The following is a 27666-nucleotide window of genomic DNA, read 5'->3' as shown; positions in this document are numbered from 1 at the left end:
TTGGAAACTGTTTTGCAAACTACTTTTTCTCATGAGAGTGAAGGAGTCTGCCAAAGGGAGAGATAAAGATAACATGTATCTAACCAGCAGTTTTCTTCTTTCAATATAACAGATATCAAACTACATCTACAAGAAATTGTAATTACTTCATCTTGTTCCTCCCTTAAAAGCATCAAGGACTCCAATCAAAGCACTGCCTCTCCCTCATGTACATTTGTCTGCAGGTATAAGCTCCCTGTAGTCATTCTGCTTAGGCACCAGCCCAGAAACAATCTCAGGTAAGCAAAAACCAGGTAACTGACATGTGTACAACTTTGGTATTGTCCTGATCCTAGTTCCTGCTTTCTCACACATTCTGTATTTTAAATGCACAAAATGGAGGGCTTTTTGTCCTTTTAGCTGCAGAGAAAATAAATGTCTCTACCATAGAAAGAGAACAACACCAAATCAATTTCCCTTAATTCTGTGTTTATTCCATTTTCTAATCCAAATTTAAAATTCTGGAGCAGTAGAAGTCAGGATCAAAGCAGATATCAGTGGTATCTACAGACTGAATACAAGCTGATTTTATCTTCTAAAGTATAATAAATGGTTAGCAAGAGATCTTTGTTGTAAAGGTCAGAATTTGAAATGGCACATCAATCTGCTCCTAGCTGTCAGAGTGAGAGCCAGGAAAGGATGCACCTCTCCCTGTGGTTCAGCTACGGAATGGTTTCATAAAGTAAAGCTAAAATGTCACACAGAAACACCACAAGCACTAAATGGTCATCTACAAGTTGCAGTGGCTCTTCAGGAAATGGGCTGGCACAGGGCTGTCTGTCACCAGGGCCCCAGAGTTCTTTCTGCTGATTTCTCTCCCTGCTTTAAGAATTCCTTCACCCTCCATCAGAACAGCTTAATGAATCTCTGGTTAACTGCTGTCAGTCATAATGGTCAATACTTCTTTCCATGCTCTGCTGTAGAAGAGAGGTATTGAACTGAAAGCAGGCAGACACTAGGTACATTCTGTAATAATCTGTACTTTCTTGTCCATACATGGTACTCAAATTCACTAAGTAAATTAAAAATTCAAGCATCAAGAATTGTCTCTATAAAAGCAGCCAAAAAAGTTTATCTGTGTTAGAGAATTTTGAATTAGTATAAATAAACAACTTGGGAACCCTGTGTGACAGCAGAGCCAATTTGTATTACTGCAAATAGCAGTTTGTAGACTGATTTAATGAGCTGGCTCCAAAATTCTTAGTGAAGACAGAGACTATATTAGGTTGCTGAGCCAAAGTACTGGGAAGAGTTTCTCCTCCATTTTAACATTTAGATTTTGTGCCTTCCAACTATACTTCCTTCCATATGACCATTACTGCTATTTAGGAGTTGAATAAATTGTCATTTGAAAAATGGAGGGTTTTTTAATTACTTGAAAGCTTAATCAACACTTCAATTTATATTTTTTCTAAAGAGCAAAGTTAAAGTTGGAAAATTCTACATTAATGCAATGTTGGTGACTAGTAGCCAATTAAGGACACTCATACTCCACCAGCTCTGAAAAGCAGCTTTTCATCTCGCACAGCAGCAGTTTGTATTTAGCAGCTCCTTCTGTACTGCCAAACTTCCAAAGAACTGACCAGAACTGTCAAGAGCTGTCCCATGTTCTGTGGGAGCAGCCCGTGGAAAGGAAATACATTAAAAATCCTTCACTTCAAAGAATGTGTCAGGAGGGATCCAGGAGCATTCTTGCTCTACCCAGGCATGAGCAGCACAACTGCACCTACTGAACTCATTACCAGGTTGTGCACCTCATTCTGGCATTTCATGCTGCAAACAATGACACAAAGAACAATACGCAAGGAATAACCTGAGGAGCAGCCAGGGAGATAGAGGAGAACTGCCCCTGCTTTTTTTTACCCTTGAATCTTGGTGAGGTTTCAATCCAGCTCATACTCTACTCAACTTCCAACTTCAGTAAAATTAATGCAGTAAATTACCAGAATTACACCCTCTACTGGTGTTTAAAACAAGTTAGAAAGTGAAATCAAACAGTAATTTTATTTTTAATAAAGTTTAACACCAAAACATGTCAGCCTTAATTTTTGGAAGATGTCATTAGACAGTAAATTCCAGTGCTTCAGCTGTTTATGGCAAGCTTTCCATTGTAGCACTAAAATCCTTTCTCATTTACACCTTTTCCTCAGTCTTCACTCCTGCCAGCCAAGCAGCAAGTAACTCAAAAGGATTTCACTGCAAACTATTGTGCCTCCAGACAAGCCACTGCCTATGACTGTTACTGCCTAAAAGAAGAAATAAAACATTAATTGCCTCGTAGAAGCTGTTTTGCACAGCACTGGCAATTTTAACACAATGATGAGCTGGCCTTTGTTTGTTTAACATTCCTCTTCTATAAAACTCACATTTGCTTTACAATTCACTCAGTCTGGAACAGAGAAAATCTTGCTGCTCAACTGCTGTGCTCTGTAAGGCTCACTGCACACTCACCTATGAATGGGAGCAGTTTTGGGTCCCTGGCACAAACGTGGGAGATTATTTGGGTACAGTGACAGAAATGGCCAATTAATGCATTCTGAGAACCAACAGTGACAGTTTTGGGATTTACCAACACAAATGTAGTAGGATTTAAGACAGTGATTCTAAACATTACACTTTTGTCCTAGACACAAAGTGTAATGTACACAAATCAGAGCTTTCTTCCTTCTGAAGGCATGAGCTGGTAAAAGCATGTGTGGTGATGCAACTGCTGCAGCTGAAGAACCCAAGAATTGATTGTCCAAGAAAAAAAACATTCACAAAAGTTTTATTAAAAAAATTCCCCTTTCACCTCAAACAAGTGAAGCTTAAGTTCTGTACTACTAGGTTATGTTTAGAAAAATGGAAATAATACAGTAATTTTTGAAGGCTATACATTGTAAAATCCCATAAATCAGCATAATCTTGGACTGTGCAAGCAAATATAGCAAGTATTTCAGATGTTATTTATTTGGTCCATCAGATGTACAGTATAGTAGTAGTATCTGAGTTTACAAAACATCAAATATAAATAACCTGAAACTGTAACAATACACAAAAATTTGCTTCTTACATTGACATACCAGGCAGTACGAGCTGAAAAACTGGAGTAAATTAACAGTTTTACAGTAATGTACATAGTGCCAGCTGATGTTTAGGAACACTGTTAGAACACGGCACTAATTTACTTTGTTGGATTTTCTTCTTTACTTGTTCAGGGTGTGAAAAATGTTTAGGACTAGGCCAAAAATGCTATTCTTCAAGCATCTGTGTTTCTGTGAATGCTGCAGGTGGAGCAGTCACACTTGGAACATAGCCTCAGAAAGGGATAAGCAAATGTGCAGGCAGGCCACTGCTGGGAAACTTCAAAAATAATCACTCAAAAATAAAAAACATAGTTGCTTAAAATGTGGGCATCTAATGATGGCCCTTTCACTGAACAAAAGCAGGGTTTTTTTGTCCTGTTGGACGATACCTAAAAGGTATTTACACAAAAATATCATGCTGTTTTCATGGCTGTTTAGGTAAATACTTATCTGTAGGTATTCACAGACTATGTTTCTACTACATTTAATATATGGAATACGGAAAAAAACTTCTCAAAGTCTATTGACACGAGAGCATCAAGAGAAACAGACACAAATTATTCAAGCCAGCGATTTGGTATCCACTTTGAACCAAGGCCTTAGAGTTAGCCTAGTTCTGGACATTTTTCACATCCCACCACAATTTGCTGTTACAGTATGACATGTGAATCACTCGGTGATTTTGGAGGTTCCCCCAACGCTCTTCATCTTGCTCTTAGCACACGCTCTTGGCCCCAACACACTCGCAGCCTTTCTCCTCCAGTTTCCTCTTGTGGCTCCTGCTCTCCTCCTCCCCAAGGCTGCTGGCAGCCCCCTCATCCTCAGACTCCACGATCATGAGGTCGTCCTGCTCCTGCTCGCCGCGGGCTCTCTTGGCCCCCGCGCACTCGCAGCCCTTCTCCAGCTTCCTCTTGCGGCTCCTGCTCTCCACATCGTCAGTGTTGCTGGAAGTGCCCTCGTCCTCAGAGTCAACAATCACCACGTCATCCTGCTCTGGAGCTGCAAAACACGTGTTTGGGCTCAACTGGGTCCTGCAAAGACAGCCTGCTCTCAAACCATGACAGAGAGTAGACTGTCTTTGGTTTCAAACCATGTGTTTTCATACACAAAAATTTGGAGCATTCTTTATCAACATGCTTTGCCATGCAACTGCAAGAGTATCTTCAATGTCCCTGAAATTACTATAAAATACAGGTGTCACACTGGTATTCATTCTTCACCACAGGTGTGGAAAATACTGCAATAAGCCAAAAATATGGGAAATGTGTTACTTAGCAGGACTTTCTTTGCATGTACAAAGCAGAAGAATTGCTGCTGGGAAAAGAAGTTTTGCACACACCAAGCTGTAGAGCAGCCTCTCCTTTCCCTACTGCACTCAGCACAACTCCAGGAGAGGCCAAGTTCCAGGAGAGAGAAGCCTCAGAGAGGGAGAAATGGAGGGTGGGCAGACTTACAGAGCTAAAGGATAACAATGGATAGTATGAAGAAGGGAAGAGAACCAAATGTGAACTTTCAAGACATGTCATGGATTTTGTTTGGTTTTAAACACAAATTCACCGTAAAAACTTACTAATTATGCTTAATTACACCATTTTTAATACAATTTGGAGGAAATTTTAGCAATACTCTTAAAATTTAGTTTTCCCTCAAATACGAGGGAAGGGAGTACATATTTAGTGTCTTAAATCTGTGCACGACTTACAGGCAAAGGAACACCAGGTAAATAACACAATTTCAAAGTGTATGTACTATAAACTTCTGTGCCCTTTGTAAAAACTGTAAATGAATTTTTCTATATAGTGTTACTTAAATACAGAGGCAACTTAAATGCCTTTTACTTTGCACTGGTGAAGTTAAATCACAAAGCTGAAGACAACTTCAACTGGACTGCACTAGTGAAAGACTGTTTTCTTTAATATTGATGACTGTTGATTACCTGTTGATGTTGAAGGTTGTGCTCCATCATCACTACCATTGCTAATGTTCTTGGATGTTGGTTCTGATGGTTTAGGGCCAATTCTTTCAGGGGTATCACCAACAACTTCAAACTCTACATCTTTTTCTAGGTCTTCACTAAAGAAAAATACACATGCTTTTAAATAGCCAGAAAATAAAATTCAGTCTTTTACACAAAAAGATCCATTCAAGTAGTAGAGCACCCTGCAACTGTGACAAAATGAGAAAACATACTGAAAAAGAGGAAAATTTGTTCCGTCCTCTTTTATAATTTATGCTTTGTTTATTCCTAAACACTATTCCACCCAGTACTACGAACATCAAATGTTTAGCAATCAGAAAAACCATTGCCTGAGCTTATCTTTCTTCCTTAGCAGCACAGCCCTACTCCCACTGAACATGCAGTGTGAGTTTCTGTGTATGTCTATTATTACTCAGGCTAAATACACACCCCAGCTAGTTCAGAGGGACTTCTGAACACAGGCAGTCAAGCAGAGGATCTATTATCCTAGCAGGCTGAGGTTTTTTTGCCTTTCTAAATTTTAAGGTTTTTTTAAAATGCCAGTTTCTTGCTTGTTGGTTGCCCCAAAAGCTAATTTGTTTTTGCAATGTATTCTTATGTTGTGTAACAACAAATTACTGAAATAAACCTCTTTCAGTTATTGCTGTAAAAAATGAAACCACAACAAAACACAGACTACAACAAAAAAGACACAAAACCTAACAAAACCCCTTAAAATATAATTTCATAAAAAAAACCCATTCCACTTTTACCTCTACATTTCCTTTCAGCAGCCTAATCTTTGAACTTAATTCATGCATTTAAACTGTGAGTGAAAAATTCCCTGTGGAACTTTTCTATGTTTATACAGAGAAGATCCTTATTTCAGAATCCTTACCTATGAAGCACATTGATTAAGAGAGTATAGTCCTGGAGGAAATCATCTGCTTGTAGTCGAGTGCCATTTCGGATTCCAAAGTCTGATAGTTTCCTGTGGTTATTTGCTGCAAAAACAGTAAAAAACCTGCAGTGTATGGAGTTATTTATAGAATAATCCTTACACCTGGATAAATATGGAGTTCTCCAGAACTTTAATGCAGGAACATAAGATTAACACGTATTAGCTATATTTAAATTAAAAACTGACATTTAAGCCTATTAGGAGTTAAAGCTACTTATGTTTGATTTATTTACCCCTCATGCCATCACACTCACTTCACAATGACTGCATTTGGGAACATTTTGGAGATGGTTTCTGGCATCATGAACAAAGCACCACCTACAAGCCAGCACATACAGGGGGCTTGCAGGCAGATACCTGTTCTGAAAGGAATCCTGACATGCCAGCTGAGCAGTGCTTAGTGCAGGAAAGCTGAGCTGCACATGCAGCTTGCACACAATACCCCTGGCTATCCTCAAGCCACTTAAAAACCTTGCAAACCCAGCTCACTTCAAACTGCAACATCTGCTATATATCTGCTCTGTAGAGTCTCTTCCAAGGGTTTATATACTCTTATCCCAAACCCTCAGGAGCATACACACCTTCTGTTTCACCTTCTTCTGAAGAGATCAGGATAGTTCCCTTTCCATCTTCTATTTGTACATCTGGTGCTACCATAGCGAATTTTTCTTTCAGTATCTGAAAAGATAAATATATTAAAATATATTCAAAATCTGACTTTAAAAGATTTATTTAAAAAAGCACATTGAATTATGTTGATTTTATTATGGCTCAGTTCCAGGCATCTACTGAAAGCCTATACTTTTTGTTCACTTCCACACTTCCATTATTATATTTTTGAGGTCTGATACTTATATGCTAGGAAGTTTTTTTGAATACTTCATCAAATGACAGAATTACAAATCAATTGTGACCATAACTGTAATGTAGCTATTGAACTTTCAACTGAAATGCAAATTTTGGTTTTTTGCTCTCAGATATGAACAGGCTTTAAAACTACCAAAATTTACAAAATAGAAACATTCTTTCACAAGCCATGCAACACACACGGGCAAGAAGCATACTGGCTAATCAGTTGTTCTTGTATTTGAGAGAAATGTAGAGTGAATATAAACAGGAGATGCTTGGTCACAATATACTGAGCAAATACCTTATTTTAATAATCTACAGTATTAGAATAGAAATCAAAGCTGTAACTGTAGCTCAAGATTTACCTTATCCTGGAGTGTCAACACAGTAACTTTGTGTGTGTTAAGTTTCACAGTCACTTCTGGCTTACTAGCACAGACATAACAATTGGGATTTGGTGGATCCAAAGCACAAGGAACCAATAGCTTCTTCCTGGGATTTGGCTGCTTGTTCAGAAAAATCTTGAGGACAGACAAGAAGAAATCAGGTTATTCTGTAATTACCAGCCAGTCTAAAGCCTATTTTCCTGCAGATGTCTTGTCCTGGTCTCACAGGCTGTCCTGTTCCCTAATCCTCTCTGTTGCCTGCTGAGCAGGAGTCTCACACAAGCAGCCCAGCCTGTGCTGACTGAGCAGCTCCTGCCAACAGCTCTAGCACCAATCAACCACACTGCAAGTGATAGCAGCCCCTGCTTTTCTCTCCCACCCAGCAGCAAATTTTTATTAAGTCATAGGAATTCATTGAACCCCAAGACATGCACTTCTCTTTTTACTGTGACTGCAGTAATATTCAGAATCTACTGAAGTGATGAGAGGTAGTAAAACTACACAATAGTGAAAAAATGTTAAATGTAACTTTTAAACAAATAATAAGCAGCAAGAAAGCAGAAGCATTTTATTCCCACTTACCGTTCTACACTGATCTATTTTCCCAGATAAAATCTTCAAACCCTCCAGCACTATCAGCCCAGCTATCACTGCATTGGTAGTAGCTATAGCTGGGATAATATTTCCTGCCATTGCTGCAAAACAAACAAGAATATGCAGATTTTTAACAGCAAAAGAAAACAAGATTATAATTTAAATAAAACAGTGCTACATTTTATCCTTACACTTGATATCAAATCTGCTCTTCATATTCATTCCAAAAACATGCATCCTGAGGTTTGCAGCAGAAGTGACAAAATCCATGGCAGAAGGGTCATCCTAAAAAGAAGTTCATACAAAAAGCATTTAAAAATCAAATTACTCATTGGAAAGAGTTTACAGCACACGGTTCCCAAAACCTTAAAAAGCAGAATTTAAAAAAAATTCTGTATAAAATGCCATTTCCAAGTCAATACACTTCCTCTTTCAGATGGTGTACTCAGAGCAGTAGTTCTTTAAATACTAACTACAGTTTCTAAACATGTACTTTAGTTGCAAATTTGTATATTTGTACTAATAAAATGCCTTGTAGGATTTAAACATTTTTATAAGCTAAGTCTGTACAATGTTTCAAACATTTTCACATTTAATTTTAACTCTGAATCAGTTTCAAACACTGGGTGTTTCAGGGAAAAGTATTTGTACTATTGGTTGTAGTAATATTTTAATATTTTGCACCCCCCCCTCTTTTTTACAGACTACTTTTTTCTCATGCCAAATGACAACTGACTGGAAGTGATACTGTGTGTGGTGATAAAAGAGAAACTTGTTGTCTTCTTCAACAGAACTTGTATTGCACACACATCATCAGCTGATTGCTCACAGCCTCTGTAAAACCCCAGCTACTGACATCTGCTTAAGAACACGTTTTGGAGAAAGATAAGAAGGGAAAAATGAAGTTGAATTATTTAAATATTTTCAAAAATCAAAACAGGAGAAATGCTTATGAATTTATGCTTTTATGAGCTGGAGAATTTGGTGAATTAAGTTATTTCACACCACAGCAGTTAATTCTTACCCTCAGTGAGTTACACAATATAGTGTTTAAAGAATACATTTGTTTACATATGGAAAGTGTTTCCATAAGGTGCCAGATAGTTTTGTTCTAAGCAGTGTTGTTTTGGAAGGAACCTGAATGAGCCCAAGTAATATTTGTACTACACATGTAGAGTTTATACATGGTAAACTAACCTTATCCCATATAAGAGCTTCTCCATCAGCCTTCTCAGCCAGGTGATGGCTCAGGGTTTTAACACTCTTTGAAAACAGGTCTGCATAGTTCCTGACATTGAGAACCTGCTGATCCTTCAACACTGCAGAGCTCTCATTCTGCTGGTCAGACACGTTTTGCTCTTTGGGAAAAAAATAAGATCAGGAATATTTATAAGTTCCACAGAAACTCTCCCAAATTACTTTCCAAATAACTTCCCAATTTCAGCAAAATTCAGCATTTTCTAAATTGAAGAACAATATCCTTAACCTACAGGAACCCAAAAAATTTACAACAAATCTGCATTTAAAACTGCAGCTGTATGATACCACTCATCTAAACATGCACAAATTACAGCAAATATATATTTTCAATCAAACAATTTTCAGAGATAAATCTTATGAGAAGTGTTTATGATAAGGTGTCACAGAACAAGCTGATTAATTTTGTTAAACGTGTATTTTCTACAGCCAGTACTGAGCATCTAAAACAACAACTGCAAAACAGTCTTAGAAAAATACTGTCTATACAGAGAAAATTTTGAAATCTTCAGGAAGTGTAAGGAATTAACATGGTCATTATCAGAACTCAACTGCAGCAGTAAAAAAAAATTTACATAACACAGATATGCATTCATAAACAGCAGGTACAACTTACAAATATACAGGAGGAGGGACAGTTACCTTGCTTTTGTACCTCAGCCCAATCCAGTGGCACTGGAGGCTTTCTTTTTCTCCACAGCTTGTCCATTGTCAGCAGATATCTAATGTCATCTTTGAAAAGCTAGGAAATATGAAAAAAAATTAAATGAAGGGAAAAAAGAAAGACTGAAAAATCAGCATTACATTGATGAGGTTTTGATTTTCTCCTTGACAGTATTTTTAACTACATAAAACAATTCTAAAAACTTATTCCCCACTCTTTAACACTCATTGCATAGAGCAGCAGACACAGCTCTGATTAATCTGGGGAGAAGTGAAAAATCAAGAAACAGTAGTTCAAACAGTGGTTTTACCTGTCCACTGAAGCCATCCCTACAGTTCTTTGTATGCCCTCTCTGAGACAAGTGAATGAACATGCCAATGAATTTCCAAAAAAATTTACATTACATCAAGCTCATTTCCTCTATTTATCCACTCTCAGTAACTATACAGAACAAAAACTCCTAAATTGGTTTGTTTTTTCTTATGCCAGAGCCTGATAAAAAACAGATGACTGATAGCTTTTAGGTCCTCAGATTGGTTCTGATTATGGCCAGTGCAATTCCAGAGGTCTAACAAATCCTTTCCCATTAAAAGTAATTGCAATGGAGTTTTGTCTGCACAGTGGCTGCTGCAGCCACCTCTACAGGTGCAGATGGAATCCTGTAAAAGAAGCAAATGTGGCAAGAGACCAAGACAACAGCAAAACTGGTGGATGTCACAACATGATCACACAATTGATAGCTTGCATTACATGTCCAAGCTGGGGTTTGATTTAACTTTACAGCACCTCATTCATTTCAATAAAGACATTTATTTGGGGTAAAGAACATACCTTAGTAAAAAGTTTAACTGGATCATAGCCAGTGGATTTTGCCCACTCCTTAGTTGAAACACGTTTAATCTCACCATCTTCATTGGATGCTAGTGCTCTGGCTTCTGCTTCTGCTGGCTCCCCTATTAATAGAGGGATAATCAATATTAAAAAAACCAAAAATCCCCCCAGAGTCAATAACCAAAATTATGCAGGGAGCATAAAATGTCCGAATTTGGCACAGTGTGCCTGTTCCTCTTTGCCTCTGCAACTGCAACTCACTGATTTAACTTGATAACACACAACTCCTTTATTGGCAGAAACTACTGTTTCCCACTAATTTTCTCCAGATAATGTTGCTACTTCAGAACTGTCTTACCACCCCTTTTTAGTAGTATCTTTTTTGGCTAAAGGATCTTACCTTGGTTGGGATTTCAAAACAAGCAAACAAAAAAAATCATTTTCCCACCTCTGGTTCTTTTTATACAAAAAAAAAAAAAAAGAAAACTCTATAAAGATGCTAACAATTTTCTTTCTTTCCCAGTCACATCCAACAATTGCTGTCACGATTTCTAATAATCAGGTTGATGTTTCATAGAACTCTCTATTATTAATGTCTCAACTGAATGAGAAAATTCAACTCGGAGACCATTACTTTATGTGTAAATTTGTGAATGTTTTCCCCCTTCCACCAATGCATCATTTGCATTATTTCATATTTATCTGTCTCATGTATCATTGCCCAGTCATTTTGCATTGTAAAGCTTTCTACTACTTTTTTCAGTGAATCCTTTTTTATTCTGGGTGACTTTGCCTAATCATCTGCACTGAACATCTCCCATCTGAGACTGCTCTAATCACCATTTATCTCTATCATTCAAGTAGTTTACTCACTTCAGGATCTTCAGCCTTTTTTGTCCCCTTGGCTGCTTATGTCCCTCAGGTTCCCCTCACCAGGTTTTGGATCTGCCCCCAGCACATTCAGAACAGCCTAAACTAGACACAGGCTTGCTGATTGCTTCCATGGACCCACAGAGCTGTGCTGGGCACAAACTCCCTTGATAAATGTTGCATTGACTCTTCGCTGGATGTCCTGGTTTGGGCTGGGAGAGTTAATTTCATTTCCAGTAGGTGGCCTGGTGCTGTGTTTTGGATTCTGCACCAGAATAATGCTGGTAACACACTGATGTTCTAGCTGTTGCCAAGGGGTTATTCCAAGTCAAGGACTTTTCAGTTTCCTGTGCTCTGCCAGTAAGCAGAAGAACAAGGAGCTGGGAGGGAGCAGAGCCAGCACAGCTGACCTGAACTGGCCACAGGAATATTCCAGAGCTCAGAACGTCCTGCTCAGCACATAAACTGGGGGAGTTGGCTGGGAGGGGCTGATCTCTGCCTGGGGACTGGCTGAGCATCCACTGGCCAGAGGGCAGTGAGCAACTGCGTCACTTGTTGGTCTTGAGTTTTACTCCCCCTCTCTTTATTCCAATTATTATCGATAATATTACATATTTGTCTCCATTATTAGCTGTTCTTTCCCAGCCTGTGAGGTTCACTTTTTGTGTGGTTCTCCCTGCTCTGGGCAGGGCAGTGAGAGAGGGCTGAGCTGTGAGCTGGAGTCAAAGCTGGCCACTGGCACCCTGACTGTGGGCAGTCTGTCACTACAGACACCAAGCTCCAGCTCAGCACTGCTGTACCTGCCCTGCTGCCTTTACTTAAACAAGTGGCATTGCATTTGCTACCTCTCAACTACTTCAGCAGCCATTGTTTTAAGTGACTTTATATTGCCACTTTTAAAGACTCACCTATTTCATTCAGCACTTCCTGTAGGAACAACCTGTCTAGTAATTACTATCTGATGTTCAAAGAACTTGAAGATCGGAGGATATTCTAAGCTCCCGCTCCCAAGTCCATTCATCTATCAAAGGATCCAAAAGAAGCAACCAACAATGATGCTTATTCACCTCATAGTAACTATCATTACTGTCCTTACAGAAAAATACTGAATAGCTATAAAAATATCACTCAAAATGGGCATATTTCCTATGTAGATCAATGCTCAAGTGTTGGAGGTTAGAAGAGCTCAAATACAATTCCTGAAGTTCCTTGCAAACCTTCAGCTAGGAGTGGGAAAGAGAGACTACAAATATCAGTCAGTACTCTGTTCAAAATACAAGCCTCCCAAGGCCAGAAGCAGAATCTTCTTTAAAGAAAATTGAGCTGAACTCTCTAACCTCAGGAAATGCACAGAAAGTAGTCATAATCTCTGAAAAGGAACATTCCAGTAACAGGGTAAGCCACCAGCTTATATCACACTCACAGGCAGCTTCAGGATCAGCTCTGTCAGGTGACACTTCTTGATCAGCGTCTTCTTCTCCAAACAACTGGCTATATAACAATTAAGAACAACAACAAGACTAGAATTTCAGCATATCTGGTTAAAGACATGGATATATATTCATTCTAGGATTCCTTGCTTTCAGACAGATTGCCACTTCATACACTGCTTTTTATTTAAACTGCTGGGATTCAGCACACGTGGCCTTAACACGGACAACACAAAATGCCCAATACAAAAATGAATCCATCAAAACAGTTTTCTATTTAACTCAGTAGCTCACCCAATATTTAGCCTAATATTTACACTGCAGTACTAAATGCATTTTTAGAACCTCTGGAATATCCAAGATTCCAACAAACTTTACACTTATTATAACATGTATTAAAGTGAAAAGTGTGCTTACTTCATACAAAGATGAAGAATAAAGAAACCTCAACCTACACTGCTGTGCCAAACTACACTTGCTATTAGAGCAAGGCCTAGTACTAATCAACTAATAACCATCCCAGAACCCAGGTCAAGTAACTAGAGGTTTTCACCATAATCCATCTAAATCAATTAAAAATCTATTATAATAAATTAGGGGGGAAAAAAAGGGTTAATTTTATTTCTTCCTCTCTAGGTTTAGAAACCAGAAGAATGTACCTATTTTTTTTAAATAGTCACTTACTTGAACAAATACTTGGCCCACACAATGCAATGGATAGGCTCCGAGGGCGTATTTCGGATTGTGCAGCCTGGGAATGTTTTCTGAGTTGGTTTAGGCTGACATTCATAACATTCTGTCACTCCCTGGTGAAAAATGAAGTATTTACTTGTCACTCCAAGAAGGCTACTGATAGTTTGGGCTATTAACAGATGAACTGTAACTCTATCTCCAAACACCCACTCCCTGTTGTCTAAAATAGCCAATGACAAGAGTGACACCCCACCTAACCTTTTTGATAACAGTTACTTGTCCAAGGTAGCCTGCAGTCCCACTCTCTATAAGAGGAATATCAGCAGCCAGACACATCCTGTTCACGTGGTTACGAGCAGCTGCAAAGCAAGAGGGTTTTAAAGAAAAAAATTGAATAGTTAAGAAAAAAGTTTTACTTCTCCAAATCCAAACTAGCATCCTACACACATCCTTTAGCATACCTCGTTTTTCTATAGAGCACTACACCACTTTCACAAAGCCCAGTTTCCCATTCCCACAAGATATACGGACATTAATAAACACAGCAAACTCAACGGATTAAAGCTACACTGTACCCACAGCACCCAGCAGGTCCCAGAAGCAGAAATTAGCAGTGCACATTTCCTTTCAAAACATCTGCAGGAGCACTAACCACCCCTTCAAGTTTTTAGCAAAGCACACAAGGCTTAGTCCTACTGCAGATGGGTTAGGATATTGTTAATCAAATGACACTGCAGCAAGGAACAAACAACATCTGTAATACAAAATCATAGTGAAAACTTCACCTCTGTTATCCAGAGCATTCATAACCAACGTAAACTGGCGGAAGAACTCTACGTTATAGTCAGGGCTACAAAAACAAAAACAACATTTCAAATGGCACATCCAGGTTGTTGGTTAGTACTGCACAACAGAAACTATACATGCAACCCATGTTCATGTGATAAATTACAGATACTATACATTTATAAATTTAGCTACCCTTTAACTGCCCCATTTGTCTTCTGCCCACTTTAAAGCTGAGTGAAAGCGTGAATTTTATGCTGCTGGAAGGAAGCTACTGCAATTAGTATTAATTTGACCAATGAAATGGGCAGACAAGGGAAAGTGATTAAACTACTCTGACCTAATGAGTAAATTGGCTGAGCTGTGGTAACTGACCTTAAAAACCATCAGCTGTGGCTAAAACATGCACACTGTAATTACCACAGCTCATCAGACTGTGCATAATTCATTGTGCTGTGATAGCTCCATTGGTTTGATTGTGAGGCCATACCCTGAGGAGCCAACACATGGGACCTTAAACCCCGACACTTCGGTTATTTTTACATTGCATTGCTCTGACTTAAAGAAGAAGGTGGAGAAGAAGAGACAGAAAAGAGGAAACAGGATTAACAGTTTCAGGAGAAGGATGTGGTGAGTCAGTGTTTCACTGGCTAACAGCAACATCAGAGCTCAAACCTCCATGGTACAGAATATCCATTTTTTAGAAATTGGGGCAAATATAAATTAAAACATGGGGAATAGGTAATGGAACCATACATAACTTTGTACTCTACTCATTGGTTGCAGATCATTAAGACTAAATTTCAACATCTTGGGGCATATATAAATGACACTTAGTTACCTATACACATACAAAGGACTTAATTTTTTTTAATCACAGACTCAACATTCACATGTCTTTTAATTTAACTATTGCTCAAGACATCAGGACATCCTTACAGAGTAGAAACTCATTTGGCAAATGTTGCCAATAAAATGAAAAACAGACACAAACAAATGACTACAGCTTACTACCAGAGCTTAAAACCCATGCAAAAGTCACACTCCCACTCAAGGTGTGTGGTAGCTCACATTTACAGGAATTTCTGCTTACTGAGGAAGCTTTGTAAAATACCTTAAAGTACACCAATGTAGCATTTAAATAACACAGTACTTGCAAATCAAACATGTAATTAGAGCTTAAAACCAAACATACTTCATGATGCTATCATGGTAAGCTATAATATTAGCTTCTGGACAAAACTGTAACACGCTTTCCTTGGCAACCTAGAAACAAAACAAAAAAAAAGAAAACAAAAAAAACACTTATTATTTCTTCCTTCCTTCTAAAAGACAGACTTGATACCAGCTGTGTATTGAGTTAGTTGACTACCTTAAGAGATTTAAATACTTTAATTATGAAATGCTCTGGACAGCCACAATCAGCCAACCAACACTTACCTCTTTCCAAGCAGAAACTAAACTGTGACACGTTTCTAACACTATCCATAAAATAATACTGAGTAATAAGGCATGAGCTTTGATTTTTTCCTCACCTGTGATTTTGATCTTCCAACATGTTTCTTCTGAAACAGAAACTGTCTGTTGAGATTGCTGACATCAATAGTATCCAAATCAATCTATAAACACACAAGAGAGGCATTTCACTTTCATAGGATGAAAAGGAACAAAACCATTAACATAGTTTGAAGAAAAGACCATTGGCCAAAATGCAGAGCCCTTCTCAGTCCTTTCAGGTGGAACATCTGCACTACAGCAACTGAAGAGGCACAAGTGGTCACCTAATTATCTTCAGGAATCCACAGGTTATCAGTGATTGCTGACAGGGGACCATGACAAAAGTCATGGCTACACGAGAACAAACTTTCTGCAGAGCCCCTGCTGAAAAGCTCATGACTCCTGAGATACATCCACACAGCAGCGAGCAGAAAGTCAACACTGATGGTGCTGCCTGCACAGGATTTTAGCTCCTGTGGAGCACAGTGCAAGCTCAGGTGGGAAAAGGCAGAAATCCATCAGGACAGGTCCAGCCAGCCTCTCCCTGCACCACCCACCCAGAGCACTGGCTCTGTGCTTCCCCCAGGCCCAGCAAAGGCTGCTCCAAACCAACTGGCCCTTCCACTTCACAGTGCATGGCTTGAAGCACTTGAATCAGTACATCAAGGGCTGCACAGCCACCTCACACACACTGCAGGGCAAAAGCCTTTACTGCCTGTCCCCAGGACTAACTGCCTAAGTGCACATTTACAAATTATGAAGTCTACCTATAAAAAACAGATCACACAATCAAAATATTTAAAAACATACAGCCCAGAGCACAAAGGACACATGACTGCAATTCCCCTAACAGCTATGTTTCTATTTATTAATAAATACACATAAACAGCATAAATTCCAGTATCTTTAGCTCCCACAAGAATTAAGAAGATTTAACTAGAACTTTGACTTTTACTCCTAGCTTTGTTACCACTACTTTTAATGCAATTAAAGGTTCTTTGATCAACAACTCTTTTTAGAAGTCTTCTCCTGTCCCTAACATTTTTAATGGGGAGAGTGAGAGTTTTTCTGAGCATCAGAGATATTTCTCCCAAATTCCCACAGGAAATGCTGACACACTCAGCACAGTAACACCTTCAGCTACCCAAAGAGGAATCTCAGACTGTGCAGTGTGAAGTTTAAACATGACCTACTCAGGGTGCTCTCACAGGTTTCTGACTTCATTAATCAAACCTGAATTATGAAAAAAGCTCAGCACAAATTCACTGAATATCCTCTGCATGAGAGATCCAAACCCCAAGATTAATCCACCTCTTTATGGAAGGGAATATTTTCAATTGAAGGACTAAGTTTTAACATGTTAAAAACTGCAACAGCCACCCACAGAGTTTTATTTAACCAGTTAATAAAAGCCCCTGTAGAGAAAGAGCACATAGAAAAGATACAATGTTTTAAAAATATACTATAGATCCGAGACTGTTAAACATTACTACCACAGTATCACAGTAACTACCTGTGGCCTTGTCTCTATTCAGGGAAATGGTATTTGCATAATTCACATTTCTACCTCAGTTCCTTCCTCAAAAGACACACAGCAAGCTTGCTTAGTCCAAAGCCAGAAAGCCCAAGAACTTCAAGGGAAAACAGTAAAGTGCAAAACTCTGTTAAAACCTTCACTACCCAAAAAGCTTTGAATATTTCAACTGGAGAGGATGACAAGTGACATCAGCTCCTGGAGAGAACAAGAATTACAGCATAAAAAGGAGCAAAGGGAGCTCTCCAGAGAGAAAACTTGAGACCATTGGACCTCAACAGAAGCTTCAGTCTAGCTACCAATGATGGGAATTTTACAGTCACTTATAAGACAACTACACTGTTTCCATTTTGGTAACCTGGAAGAAAAGACATCATAACTTAACAACACTTTCTCATGTTGTTAATTCAGACCTGGATCCTGAAAAAACTGATTTTGCTCTTCATTCATAGGACAAGAGTATGCCTTTTAACACACTATACTTAAGTCAGTTGTCTGGTATTCAAAACTAATAATTTTTAGTAATAATATTCTTTTTAAAAAATCGTAACTTATAAAAACAAAAAGTATTTTCAGATGTTTAAGTTTGTTAATATTGAATAATGGAGAAAAACTCTCAACAATATCTCAATTGTTGACAAAAGCAATTTATTCTGCTAACAGCAAATTCCCTTTTTGTGTAACAAGTCTTCTTTTGCTCTCACCTTGTCTTGTTCCCTAGATTATCAAAACATTATGTCTTACATGAAACACTGCCAGTGGCATTGTCATATGAAGACAGCCCTGATCCAACATGTATTTAAGATAATGGAGTCCTACCAAGCCAGCCCTGAAAAGCAATACCAAACCCCAAACTACAACAAGCACACCCTGATGAGATTTATGTCTAATGACTAACTGGAAAATCAGGAGCTTTAAGCTCTGTTATAATGGACTGCAGGAGTACATAACTGACATAGCAGAGTGGGAGGGGTTAAAAAGAGGGGAACAGTGCAGAAAATGCTTCCACTCCTCTGCAGTTATTGATTATCCCTTCCCTACTTATATTCCCTGGCAATGTTCAAATTGGATAAGCTCTGAAACCAAAAGGAAATTTCGGAATTTAACATACTCTACGAGTTTAAAAAGCATTCCAACCTGAAAGCCCAAGCTGTAAGAATAACAGGGCAGACAAGTGACTGTTTTCTTCTAGAAGCTGATACAGTTTTAGATAAGAGCTGCTCTGCTGAACAAGTCTGACTGCAAACCCCAACTCCTCACAACCTGTCACACAAAACTCTCAGATGTGAGTCCTGGACAAGTTAGTAAAAAGGTATTGAAGGAAACAGACCTACGCTCTAGCGGGATTTTAAACCCTATGCTCTTCTTTACTACAATCAGAAACCAATAAAGGTCTGGACACCAGGCAAACACAATTTCACCAACAGTATTTCTCTCTCTTTTTCATTACTACCCTCTCACACCTGCCCTTCCTGAACGCATTCACAGATTAATATCTGGAAGCAAAAGTGAAAGCACGAGCCGGCGGGAAGCGCCAGCACTGACGGGTTTACAGCCCGCGATCTGAAAGCAGAGTTCATCTCTCCCGGGGGTTTCCCGCTGCAATTCACCACCGGACCATCACCCCCAGCACCGGCGGCACTCGGCAAAACGAAAGATTTTCAAGATATCGTCGCAAGCCAGCACGGCACGGCGCGGTTTTATCCGCGGGCCCGCGGAGATCCAGGGCCCGGCCGGGCAGGCGGCCCGAGCCCGGCGGGGGAAGGAGGAGCCCGGGCCGAGGGGGCGGCGATGGCGCGCAGGCCGCGGCCCCTTTGTGGCGGCCCGGCCCGGCCCGGCGGGCCCGCGGCGGCTGGGGCGGCCCGCGGCGCTCTGAAACCGCGCCCGCAGCGCGGCGGCGGAGCGGCCCCGCCACAGCGCGCCCCGCCGAGCGGCACCCGCGGCCCCGGCTCGGCCTCCCCCCGCCCGCCAGCCCGGAACGCCCCGGCCCCCGCCCCGCCATCGACCCGCACCACGTAAATGCTGCTGAAGCCGGTGAGCACCAGGTTCTTGAGCAGCTCGCAGCCGATGCCGCCGGCCCCCACCACCAGGACCCGCGCCTGGGACACGGCCTGGGCCAGCTCGGGGCTCAGCGGCCCCGACAGCGCCGCCGCCATGACGGACACGGCGGCGGCTCCGCGCGCCTCCTCACGGGCCCGCCCGGACAGAGCGCCAACCGCGCGCGCGCAGCGCCCCCTGCCGGCCCGGAGGACCGGCGAATTGCCCGGGAAAAGCGCGGTGGGGGCGGGGCCGGAGGGCCGCAGGTTCGAGCCCCGCGAATCGGACGCCGCGGGTTCGAGCCCCGCTGCCGCCAGGGAACCCCAGGGCCGCAGTCCTGCTGAAACAGATTTTTTATTTGTTGTATTAATTTTTAATATACTTATAGTTCAAATATACGTATTTAATATATTTATATGTTTAAGATTTTTATGTATTATATTATTGTAAAAAAAGCTCAAGAAGCATTTGGACAATTCTCCCAAGCACATAGTGGGATTCGTGGGGCATCCTGAGCAGGGCCAGGACTCGATGATCCTGACAGGTCCGCTCCAATTCAGCATGTTATGATATTTTTAATGTATTCATATTTATTTCTAATGCATTCAATTTTTTTGTATTTATGTCTTCAGCTAAATAACTTGCCTCCAGAAGTTGACAAGGTAAGCTACAGTTCTTCCTTAAAAACATAGTTTTGCAAGCATTCCATCATGTATGTGTCATTTCCTCTCCTCCCCACTTCCCCTTATTTTAAGGCCACACTTTTATTGCATTGATTTATGATGTGGCATTAAAGCCATACAGAATGCTCTATGGACACTCAGATTTTTCCTTCAATCAGTGAAGATACTGCAGTTCAGCCTAAGCCAACAGGGAAGGCACAGGAGAATGGAGATGGTTTTTACTAAAGCTGCACAAATTCCCCAAGGCAGGTGCTGAGCCCAGCCCAGCTCTGTACCTGTGAGAACACAAGGCTTAACTCACCCCTGCACCTTCTCCCCACTCAAACCCATGGCACTGCCACAGCTCTTTTTACCATTCATATGAAACCTTTCCTTCACTGGAAAAACAAAGAAAAGCTTCATGTTGGAAGGCTGCAGGGACAGCAAGGCCCTTCAGCCACTCCTCATTGAATGTCCAATCTGTGGTCAAATCAAAGCAGAATTCCTTTTAAAATCAGGCTGACTTAAAGTTCTCCACTGCTAAGTTTCTAAAAACTGGATGCTGTGTGACTGATGGATACTAATAGTATAAGAGAAAGGTTTTCTCCTTCTTTCCCAAGTGTTAAGAGTAACTTAAACTTTGAGACAGACAATCTCTCTACTTCCATTTCCATGTGTAACTGAAACAGGCAAGTTTTGCCACCACATTTTAGAGCCATGCTAGTATCTTTCAATCAGTTATTCTTGGAAATAAGCACAATGCCATCCAATTTAATTTCTCACCACATCTGAGGAAAATTCTGTTATGTAATTACACACTTGCAGTAAAGGAAAGCAAAAACCCCAACAGACTTTTCATCTATGCAGAGAAATACAATTTATTTAAATAATCTCTGATCTGGGTCTTCTTGTACAAAAATAAATTCTTCAAGAGGGGTTTGATGATTTGTCGGCCAACAGCTTCTCTCACAGGTGTAAACTATAACAGTTCCAAATTCCACTGACAGATCTAAAAAAAAAAAAAAGCAACATAGGTATATAATGGTATGAAAAGTGACATAATCAGGATCTATTGCTTATTACTAGACTTCAGTTTTTGCAATAATTAATTCAGTCTCCTCTGTAAATAGCATTTTCTAATGTTAAACATTTTAAAGGCAGCCAAATCAGAATTTTCAAAGAGATTTTTAAATGTCTGCATTCTTATCTCAGAGCATTTATTAATTTCCAACGCCTCCTTTAAGAGGCAATAAAGACAAATATTCCCAAGGCCATGGAATTATCCCTACTGCAGTTACTAAAGTTCACTGGTGAGTGACTCAAGCTGCAATCAGAGTGTCTCCATAAAGCAGAATTCTCTCTGCTCAGTGAAATCTGTAATGGAGACAGCAAATTCTCTGAACACCAACACTGTGGCTAAGCACGTGTGGGCAGCTGGAAACAAATCGCAGTTCAGTGCCCTTTTCCCAAAAAGGAGACTGTTAGAAATATTGATTCAACCAAGTGAAGCACCTGAGTCACTCTGGAGCATGCTGACCATCATGGGCATCAGCTGGAACTCAAACACTCTGCTGCTTCCACAGTTACTGCAGGCTGGAATACCCTGCTCCAGGTTGGCTGGAGGACACGTGATGAATAAAGGCTGGCCATCCCAAGAGTATCTGAGGGAAGACAGAGAGGAAAAGGTTATCATTTTTTAAAATATCTGAAGCTGATAGGAAATCTTACATGTTGGCAATAGTGTTCAGGATTTGCTGAGATCTCTGAACCTGCTTCAAGTAAAAAACATTGTGAATCAGAAGCTTCAAAGGAGTCATGAACTAAAAAATAAAGAGAGGGTGGGGGAAATACTTGGTAGGTTAATGCTTGGAAAACCTTAAGGAAAGCTGGATTTAGAGGAGAAAAATGCTTTGAATGGACACCTCTAAAATATGCTGCACCAGAATAATTTCATTAAGCAAACTACACTTCCCTGAAAAATGGAATCCTGAAAGATGAAACTCAACAAGTAAAGGATTTAACACCAAATGGGTCTCAAAACCATCACAGCTATGGCTCAGAAGGGATGGTTTATTTGTAAGAGCTATCAAGCCTCACAGCTAACAGGAACAAAGACCAAGGATGGTTTCCAAGGAATGCCAAGCAGGAGATTCTGTGCTCTGCTGAAGGCCAACAGGGACCTGCAGGCAGGGGAAATGAGAGTCTCAGAGCACACTGACAGTCCCCAGGGAGGGCAAAGGAAGGATATGAAAAGACTGTAACCAGGCACAGCCCAGGGAGAACCAGAGCTGATGTTTTAGAGTAATGGCAAATTCAAAGTGCACAATACTGCAAAGTGACAGACCCAGTCTGTCTGAAAACGCTACTTGCACTCTGCATTAGAAAATCTCCTGTATAAGCTCAGACAATTAATAAAACCTTCTCATTTTTCTTTTCTGTCTAAGCAGTCAATCAGACTTTTAACTCCTCATCAAAAAGCGCCCAGTTAGTTCCACGTGGTACCAGAAAGTTGTTTAAAAAACCCCTGTCATTACACTGTGACAGCCTGACCAGACAGGCAGCACTGCACTCCCTGCAACAGCTGTTGGGATTCATGAAAACCTGTATTTTCTGCTACTGCGAATGACTTATGATTTACTCTTTGCTGGACTCCCATCCAGCATTAACTCCTCTCTCAGGAAGAGCAGCTACTCTGAGGTTACACCTGCTTCTGTTCTAGGAAAAACAACAGATTTACAGGACCTGAAGATTGTTGGGTGCTGAGGAAAGTCCACAATGAGCTGCAGAACTGGACTTTAAAGGAAGTAATTCCTTGCAGGACACACATGAGAAATTCCAAATAGATCACAAAATTTCAGAGCAAATAGCTTTGGAAATCTATCACAACAGCACACCACTGTGTTATACTTCTACCTCAATACTGTCTCTTGGAAACCTCTGGATTTCAGTGAGCCTTCAAATACAGTCAGGGTCTCTTCTCATCAGGTCTTGTGTCAAAAATCTCCCATAGCCAGAGCTTAGGTCTCTGATCCTGCTCTTTGCTGCTCACCTACTTAAACTTTGTATAAAGAAAGCCCAACCAGGGACTGAAGTCTGACCAAAGATATGGCAACAGTCTCCACAGCAGGTTGGTTATTTTGGTTAAGGAATTAAAACCTACACATATTTCCAATTAAAGAATTTATTTCGATGTAGCAACCATCCATACCAATTATTTGTATGTCCCTGTTACAACCAGATTATCAACATACCTTAGAATCTGTTCAGGACACACAGATATTCTTTTCATGAATTTATGGAATGTGTAGTCCCAGTTTTTGACTTCACTCTTCTCATATTTTTCATTACCACCTTCACCAGCAAAACTGTATGAAGACAAGAAACAAACCGCCCAGTAAGGTTTTCAGTATGACATGAATGCTTTAAATAGGAATGGTTATTATAAACTCACATTAAATTAAACTAAATACTGAAAAAAAGATATACATGTTAAGAGAAGATTCCTGTAAGAGGTAGCAAGTGAACATTTTGCTTCTAGTGCTTTGGTTTCTGGTGACTTACAATTACTAACTGTGTTTCAAACTATCACATGGGACTCATATCCACCAGATACCTGCTTTATTCCATCAAAATCCCCTTCCTCTAATAACTTCCCAAAAATTTTAGTGGTTTTTAAATTATGATGTTGGTTTTTTTCAATTTTGAATCAAGCATAATTAAAGTTCTACAGATTTATAAAGGTCAAGTAAAATCATCAGGACCACCACTGCTAAAAATGTAGATTCTGCACCTGACAGCAGCTTTTGCTATAAACAAATTCAATGCTGTCCACAATTCAAGCACAAGTGGTCAAAAGTCCTCACTGTGACCATCTAAGTCAAATATTTTCCTAAGAAAATATTTCCCTAATAAAGCAACCACGCTCAACAATTGTTTTTCAGGCAATTTTTACTTAACTTTCAGGTGTCTTACTATCATCTTGGTCTCTAGCCAAAACCCCTAAAAAATCAAACTCTTAAAAATTCAACTGAAATGCAAGAAAAGCTTTAGCCCTGTAAAGAAAAAAGTGTGAGATATCACAATATAAAATGATGCCATTTAGCACAGATATTATTTCAGAGATTTACCATCCATTGCACCACCTGGAGCCCACGAACACTCCAAGTGCTCAGTCACTCAGAAAGAGTTGCATCTTTGAGAAACTCCAGATTTGGCAGCACTGGATGCACTGTTCTGTTATTCCTGTACAGCACACCACTGGTTCCTAAAGGAGCTTCCAAACAACATCATTCAGGTTTAGTGTGAGAGTCCCATTCAGATTATCAGCCAGCATACAGGAAACTGCACAATTCTTTAGGTTTCACCATGAAATCCAGATCTGTTCTCACCTTTCTGACATCATCTGTTCCAAATCAACACACTCTCTCTGCTGATACTCCTTCAGTAGCTTATTTGCATGATCTGTATCAAGCAAACCCATGTAGTCTTCCTCATCCACAACATTAATGTAGAAGGGCTGGAACACAGGAGCTGGATCAGGCACTGCCATCCCCATTTCCTGACTGGCTGCAGGGTGTGTGTCCTGGGGAGCTGGGCCAGGGGCAGGCTCAGAGAGGTGGAGCTGCTGGAGCTGGGATGCACACTCCATCTCGCTGCTCACAGCTTCCTTCAGGCCAAGCAGCTCAAGGGAGGCACATGCAGGAGGCTCTGCTCCATCACAGGCTCCCCAGTCATCTGCATCTTCACACCAATCCTTTGCTGCAAAGTTTGATTCTTGTTTCTGAGAACAAAAAAAAAAAAAAAAAAAAAAAAAAAAAGGAAGAGAACATTGCCAAGGTCTGCCACCCTGATGCACTTCAAAGTCAGTTCCTAACAGATGAGGGAACTGAGACCTTTAAGCTAATGCTCAGTGTTACTGCAACTACTCTCCTCACCATGGTACTTCCCAACATACACATTTACTTCTCGCTCCTGCACAGTTATGGCAAAAACGTCTCACACTGGGAAATCTGAGCAAGTATCCATCAGCCATTTGAGTGGACCTTGTGCCTCCTGCTGCCATGCCCTGGCTGTGGTACAGCCCCTGCCAGCTTTGGGGGCAGCTCCAGCTGAAGCAGCTACTGCACTCAACAGGAATTCTGTACCCAGAGGGCAGAAGACAGAAGGAAATAATAACACCACCACCATCATTTTACCAGTGTAAAAGCCCATTTACCACAAGCCAAGATTTCACACTGCAAATGCACCAGCTGAATAAACTCTCCCTGCCCGTCCCCACCAGTTTGGCTCAGACTCCCTCCGCAGCGCGGCACAGGCAGAGTGCACAGGCAGAACCCTGCGGGGCAGGCGGAGTGAGCTGTACCTGTGTGACGCCGGCACCTCGGGTCCGTTCATCCTGGGCCTGCGAGTAGTGGGAGCGCAGCACCTTCCAGCTTCCGTGTGCCGGGCAGAGAGAAACGGAAGGTGAGGGGGATACCGACCAGCGGCACGAGTAACGATAGCAACAATAGTAATAATAAGAACGATAATAAGGCCCCGGCCCCGCGCTCACCTGCGGGCGGCTCCCCAGCAGCGCGGCGCGGCGCAGGCGAACACGTGGAGCGCGCGGTGCGCGGGGCTGCGCTCCAGCGGGCAGTACACCTGCACCAGCAGCACCAGCGCGCGCCCGCACCGCGCGCACCGCGGCGGGCGCGCGCGCACCGCCGGCACCCAGTCCTGCAACACCGACACCGCGGCTCAGGCCCGGCCGGGGCCCGCCCCTCGCCCCGCGCCCCGGCCGGGCCCGCCCCGCGCCCCGGCCTTACCGCGGTGCCGCCCAGCTTGTTGGTGGCCCAGGCGGGGAGCGGCCCGGCCGGGCCCGGCCCCGCCATGGCGGCGTCGCGCAGCCCCAGCAACACGGGCGGCCCGCCCGCCATGGTCCCGCCGGCGTGCGCGTGCCCGCGCGCCTCACGCTCCCCTCACGGGCGCTGCGTCCGCGCTCCCGCCCCGGCGCGGGCGAGGCTGAGGCGGCCCCGGCGTCAATTCATCCACGCGAAGCGAGCGGCACGGCTGGCAAAAATTTCCGCTGTTTACACCTTTTAACAAAGACATTAATGTGCATTGGTTGCAAGGTACACGGTTCTCTTATTAATGAGTATTCTCTCTTCTGTTGGTTAATGAGTGTCTCATTTCTCATGGAATTACTGCCGTGCTCTCACCTTCTCCTTTGGCTCGGTGCTTTCCTGTGTGGCTGCTCCATGAGTTGTGCTCCTGATCTGCCCCTGCTGCAATTCCACACAATTGCTGAGTCGCCTTTGTTTCTTCCTCATCTTGAGGGTCCTGCCAAATTCCCTCGGGGCCCATGAATTCTGCATTCCTTGTGTATTGGTAGAAATCCTCCTCCCCAAGCTTTGATAACCTCCCCAGGCTGAGATCACTGGGGCATGTCCAGCCCCAAACCTTAACAAGGCAATTCTGCTGACCAGGAATTGGTGTTTTCAGCAGCTGGGCATCACTTAGAGATTGCTGGCTGCTCTGTTTCATGGATTAAATCTCTCTCCTTGCTGATTAGGCTTGAAAGTTACAAAGATGAAACAGCAAAAACATCCTATCTTAATAAAAATGTACATATTTCACACTTTGCAACAAGATGATCTGAAAATCAGCAGATCAAACATACTTGGTGACCACCTTGAAAAGCAATTATAGTAATTATGGATAAGTGATACACTTAAAAAAAGATAACGTTTTTTATTGACAAGAAATAAAAACAGAACAGCAGCAATTCTTGCTGAATATTATCAGTAAATATACTGATAAGAATTTCTTCAAATATAGGTGCAGCTGGGAATCTATAAGTGACCCTGAATACCAAAGCTATTAAATAAAATAAGGTTTGGAACATAATGTCAGAATCTGCTGCTTGAGTGTAGCTTATACACCGTTGCCATGGTGTTATTCCTTTCTCAGCTGTTTGACAGTGTACCACTCTTTATATTTGGGGTTTAAAATCCACAGGTGGACACAACTGTTCCTCTCACACAGTCAGAAACTGCTTTGTTATCATGTGTGCTTAATAAAATATCTCCCTTCTGCACAGGAGTTACACTTATGGCTTTCCATTTCCAAAGACACAGGATTGCTTCTGTCTTGTTAAGATAATGTTTTTTGTGAATGTGCAAGGACAGACACATTGGTTCAACAAACACACTAATAGTGGACATAAAGGCTGTGTCAGACCAAAGCAAGGGGTGAACTGTGTTACAGAACTAGCAGTATAGTTGCTACAATTAGGTGTTAGTAATTGCAACAACTGCTGGATTTCACAGTTTATGGAAAATGCACAAGAGGGGGTGGCCAGGTAGTGCAGATCACACTGCTTGAGATCCACAGGTGTGCAAAAGCAAGTGAAGCCAGAGGTGAGGAGGAAGAAGAAAACACCTACAGCAGGAGCTCCTGTGAGATCCCCTGGGATGTGGGAGCTGGGCAGCATTTCAAGGGGTAGCTAGAGTAGGGCTGTTTGTTTGTGGGCATGAGGAGGGCTCTCCTGCTTTCCTGGAGTCCCACATTGTCCCT

General features: G+C 41.4%; 2 protein-coding genes across 2 annotated transcripts; both read right to left on the bottom strand.

The window, feature by feature from the left end:
- Positions 1-3227: 3227 nt before the first annotated feature.
- UBA2 (ubiquitin like modifier activating enzyme 2) lies at positions 3228-19620 on the bottom strand. The gene is made up of 17 exons (XM_079316204.1): positions 19426-19620; positions 15918-16001; positions 15578-15648; positions 14382-14446; positions 13855-13955; positions 13588-13709; positions 12897-12964; positions 10604-10725; positions 9751-9850; positions 9049-9209; positions 8043-8136; positions 7840-7952; positions 7237-7392; positions 6604-6700; positions 5960-6065; positions 5041-5177; positions 3228-4103 (listed from the first exon to the last, which is right to left on the bottom strand). The coding sequence occupies exons 1-17, from the start codon at positions 19567-19569 to the stop codon at positions 3820-3822; spliced, it is 2025 nt and encodes a 674-aa protein (XP_079172330.1). The 5' UTR covers positions 19570-19620; the 3' UTR covers positions 3228-3819.
- Positions 19621-20964: 1344 nt separating this feature from the next.
- PDCD2L (programmed cell death 2 like) lies at positions 20965-26075 on the bottom strand. Its single transcript, XM_079316414.1, has 7 exons — positions 25917-26075; positions 25664-25827; positions 25475-25544; positions 24501-24892; positions 23364-23477; positions 21625-21773; positions 20965-21121 (listed from the first exon to the last, which is right to left on the bottom strand). The coding sequence occupies exons 1-7, from the start codon at positions 26025-26027 to the stop codon at positions 20991-20993; spliced, it is 1131 nt and encodes a 376-aa protein (XP_079172540.1). The 5' UTR covers positions 26028-26075; the 3' UTR covers positions 20965-20990.
- Between the last annotated feature and the right edge of the window lie 1591 nt (positions 26076-27666).

Source organism: Erithacus rubecula (genome assembly GCF_903797595.1).
Source record: "Erithacus rubecula genome assembly, chromosome: 12".
Classification (NCBI taxonomy): Eukaryota; Metazoa; Chordata; class Aves; order Passeriformes; family Muscicapidae; genus Erithacus; species Erithacus rubecula.
The sequence above is the reverse complement of the archived record's forward strand: the minus strand, read 5'-3'. Positions and strand labels throughout refer to the sequence as shown.

Excerpts from the sequence above, each read along its gene's own strand:
- UBA2 (XM_079316204.1), bottom strand. The coding sequence starts at position 19,569 with ATGGCGGCGGCGCTGTCGGGGCCGCTGAGCCCCGAGCTGGCCCAGGCC. Across the intron at positions 15,649-15,917 it reads TTGGAAGATCAAAATCACAG|GTTGCCAAGGAAAGCGTGTT; the intron begins GTGAGGAAAAAA and ends TTTTGTTTCTAG. Across the intron at positions 4,104-5,040 it reads ACAACCTTCAACATCAACAG|CTCCAGAGCAGGATGACGTG; the intron begins GTAATCAACAGT and ends CGTGTTTTGCAG.
- PDCD2L (XM_079316414.1), bottom strand. The coding sequence starts at position 26,027 with ATGGCGGGCGGGCCGCCCGTGTTGCTGGGGCTGCGCGACGCCGCCATG. Across the intron at positions 25,828-25,916 it reads ACAAGCTGGGCGGCACCGCG|GACTGGGTGCCGGCGGTGCG; the intron begins GTAAGGCCGGGG and ends TCGGTGTTGCAG. Across the intron at positions 23,478-24,500 it reads GAACAGATGATGTCAGAAAG|TTTTGCTGGTGAAGGTGGTA; the intron begins GTGAGAACAGAT and ends GTCTTCATACAG.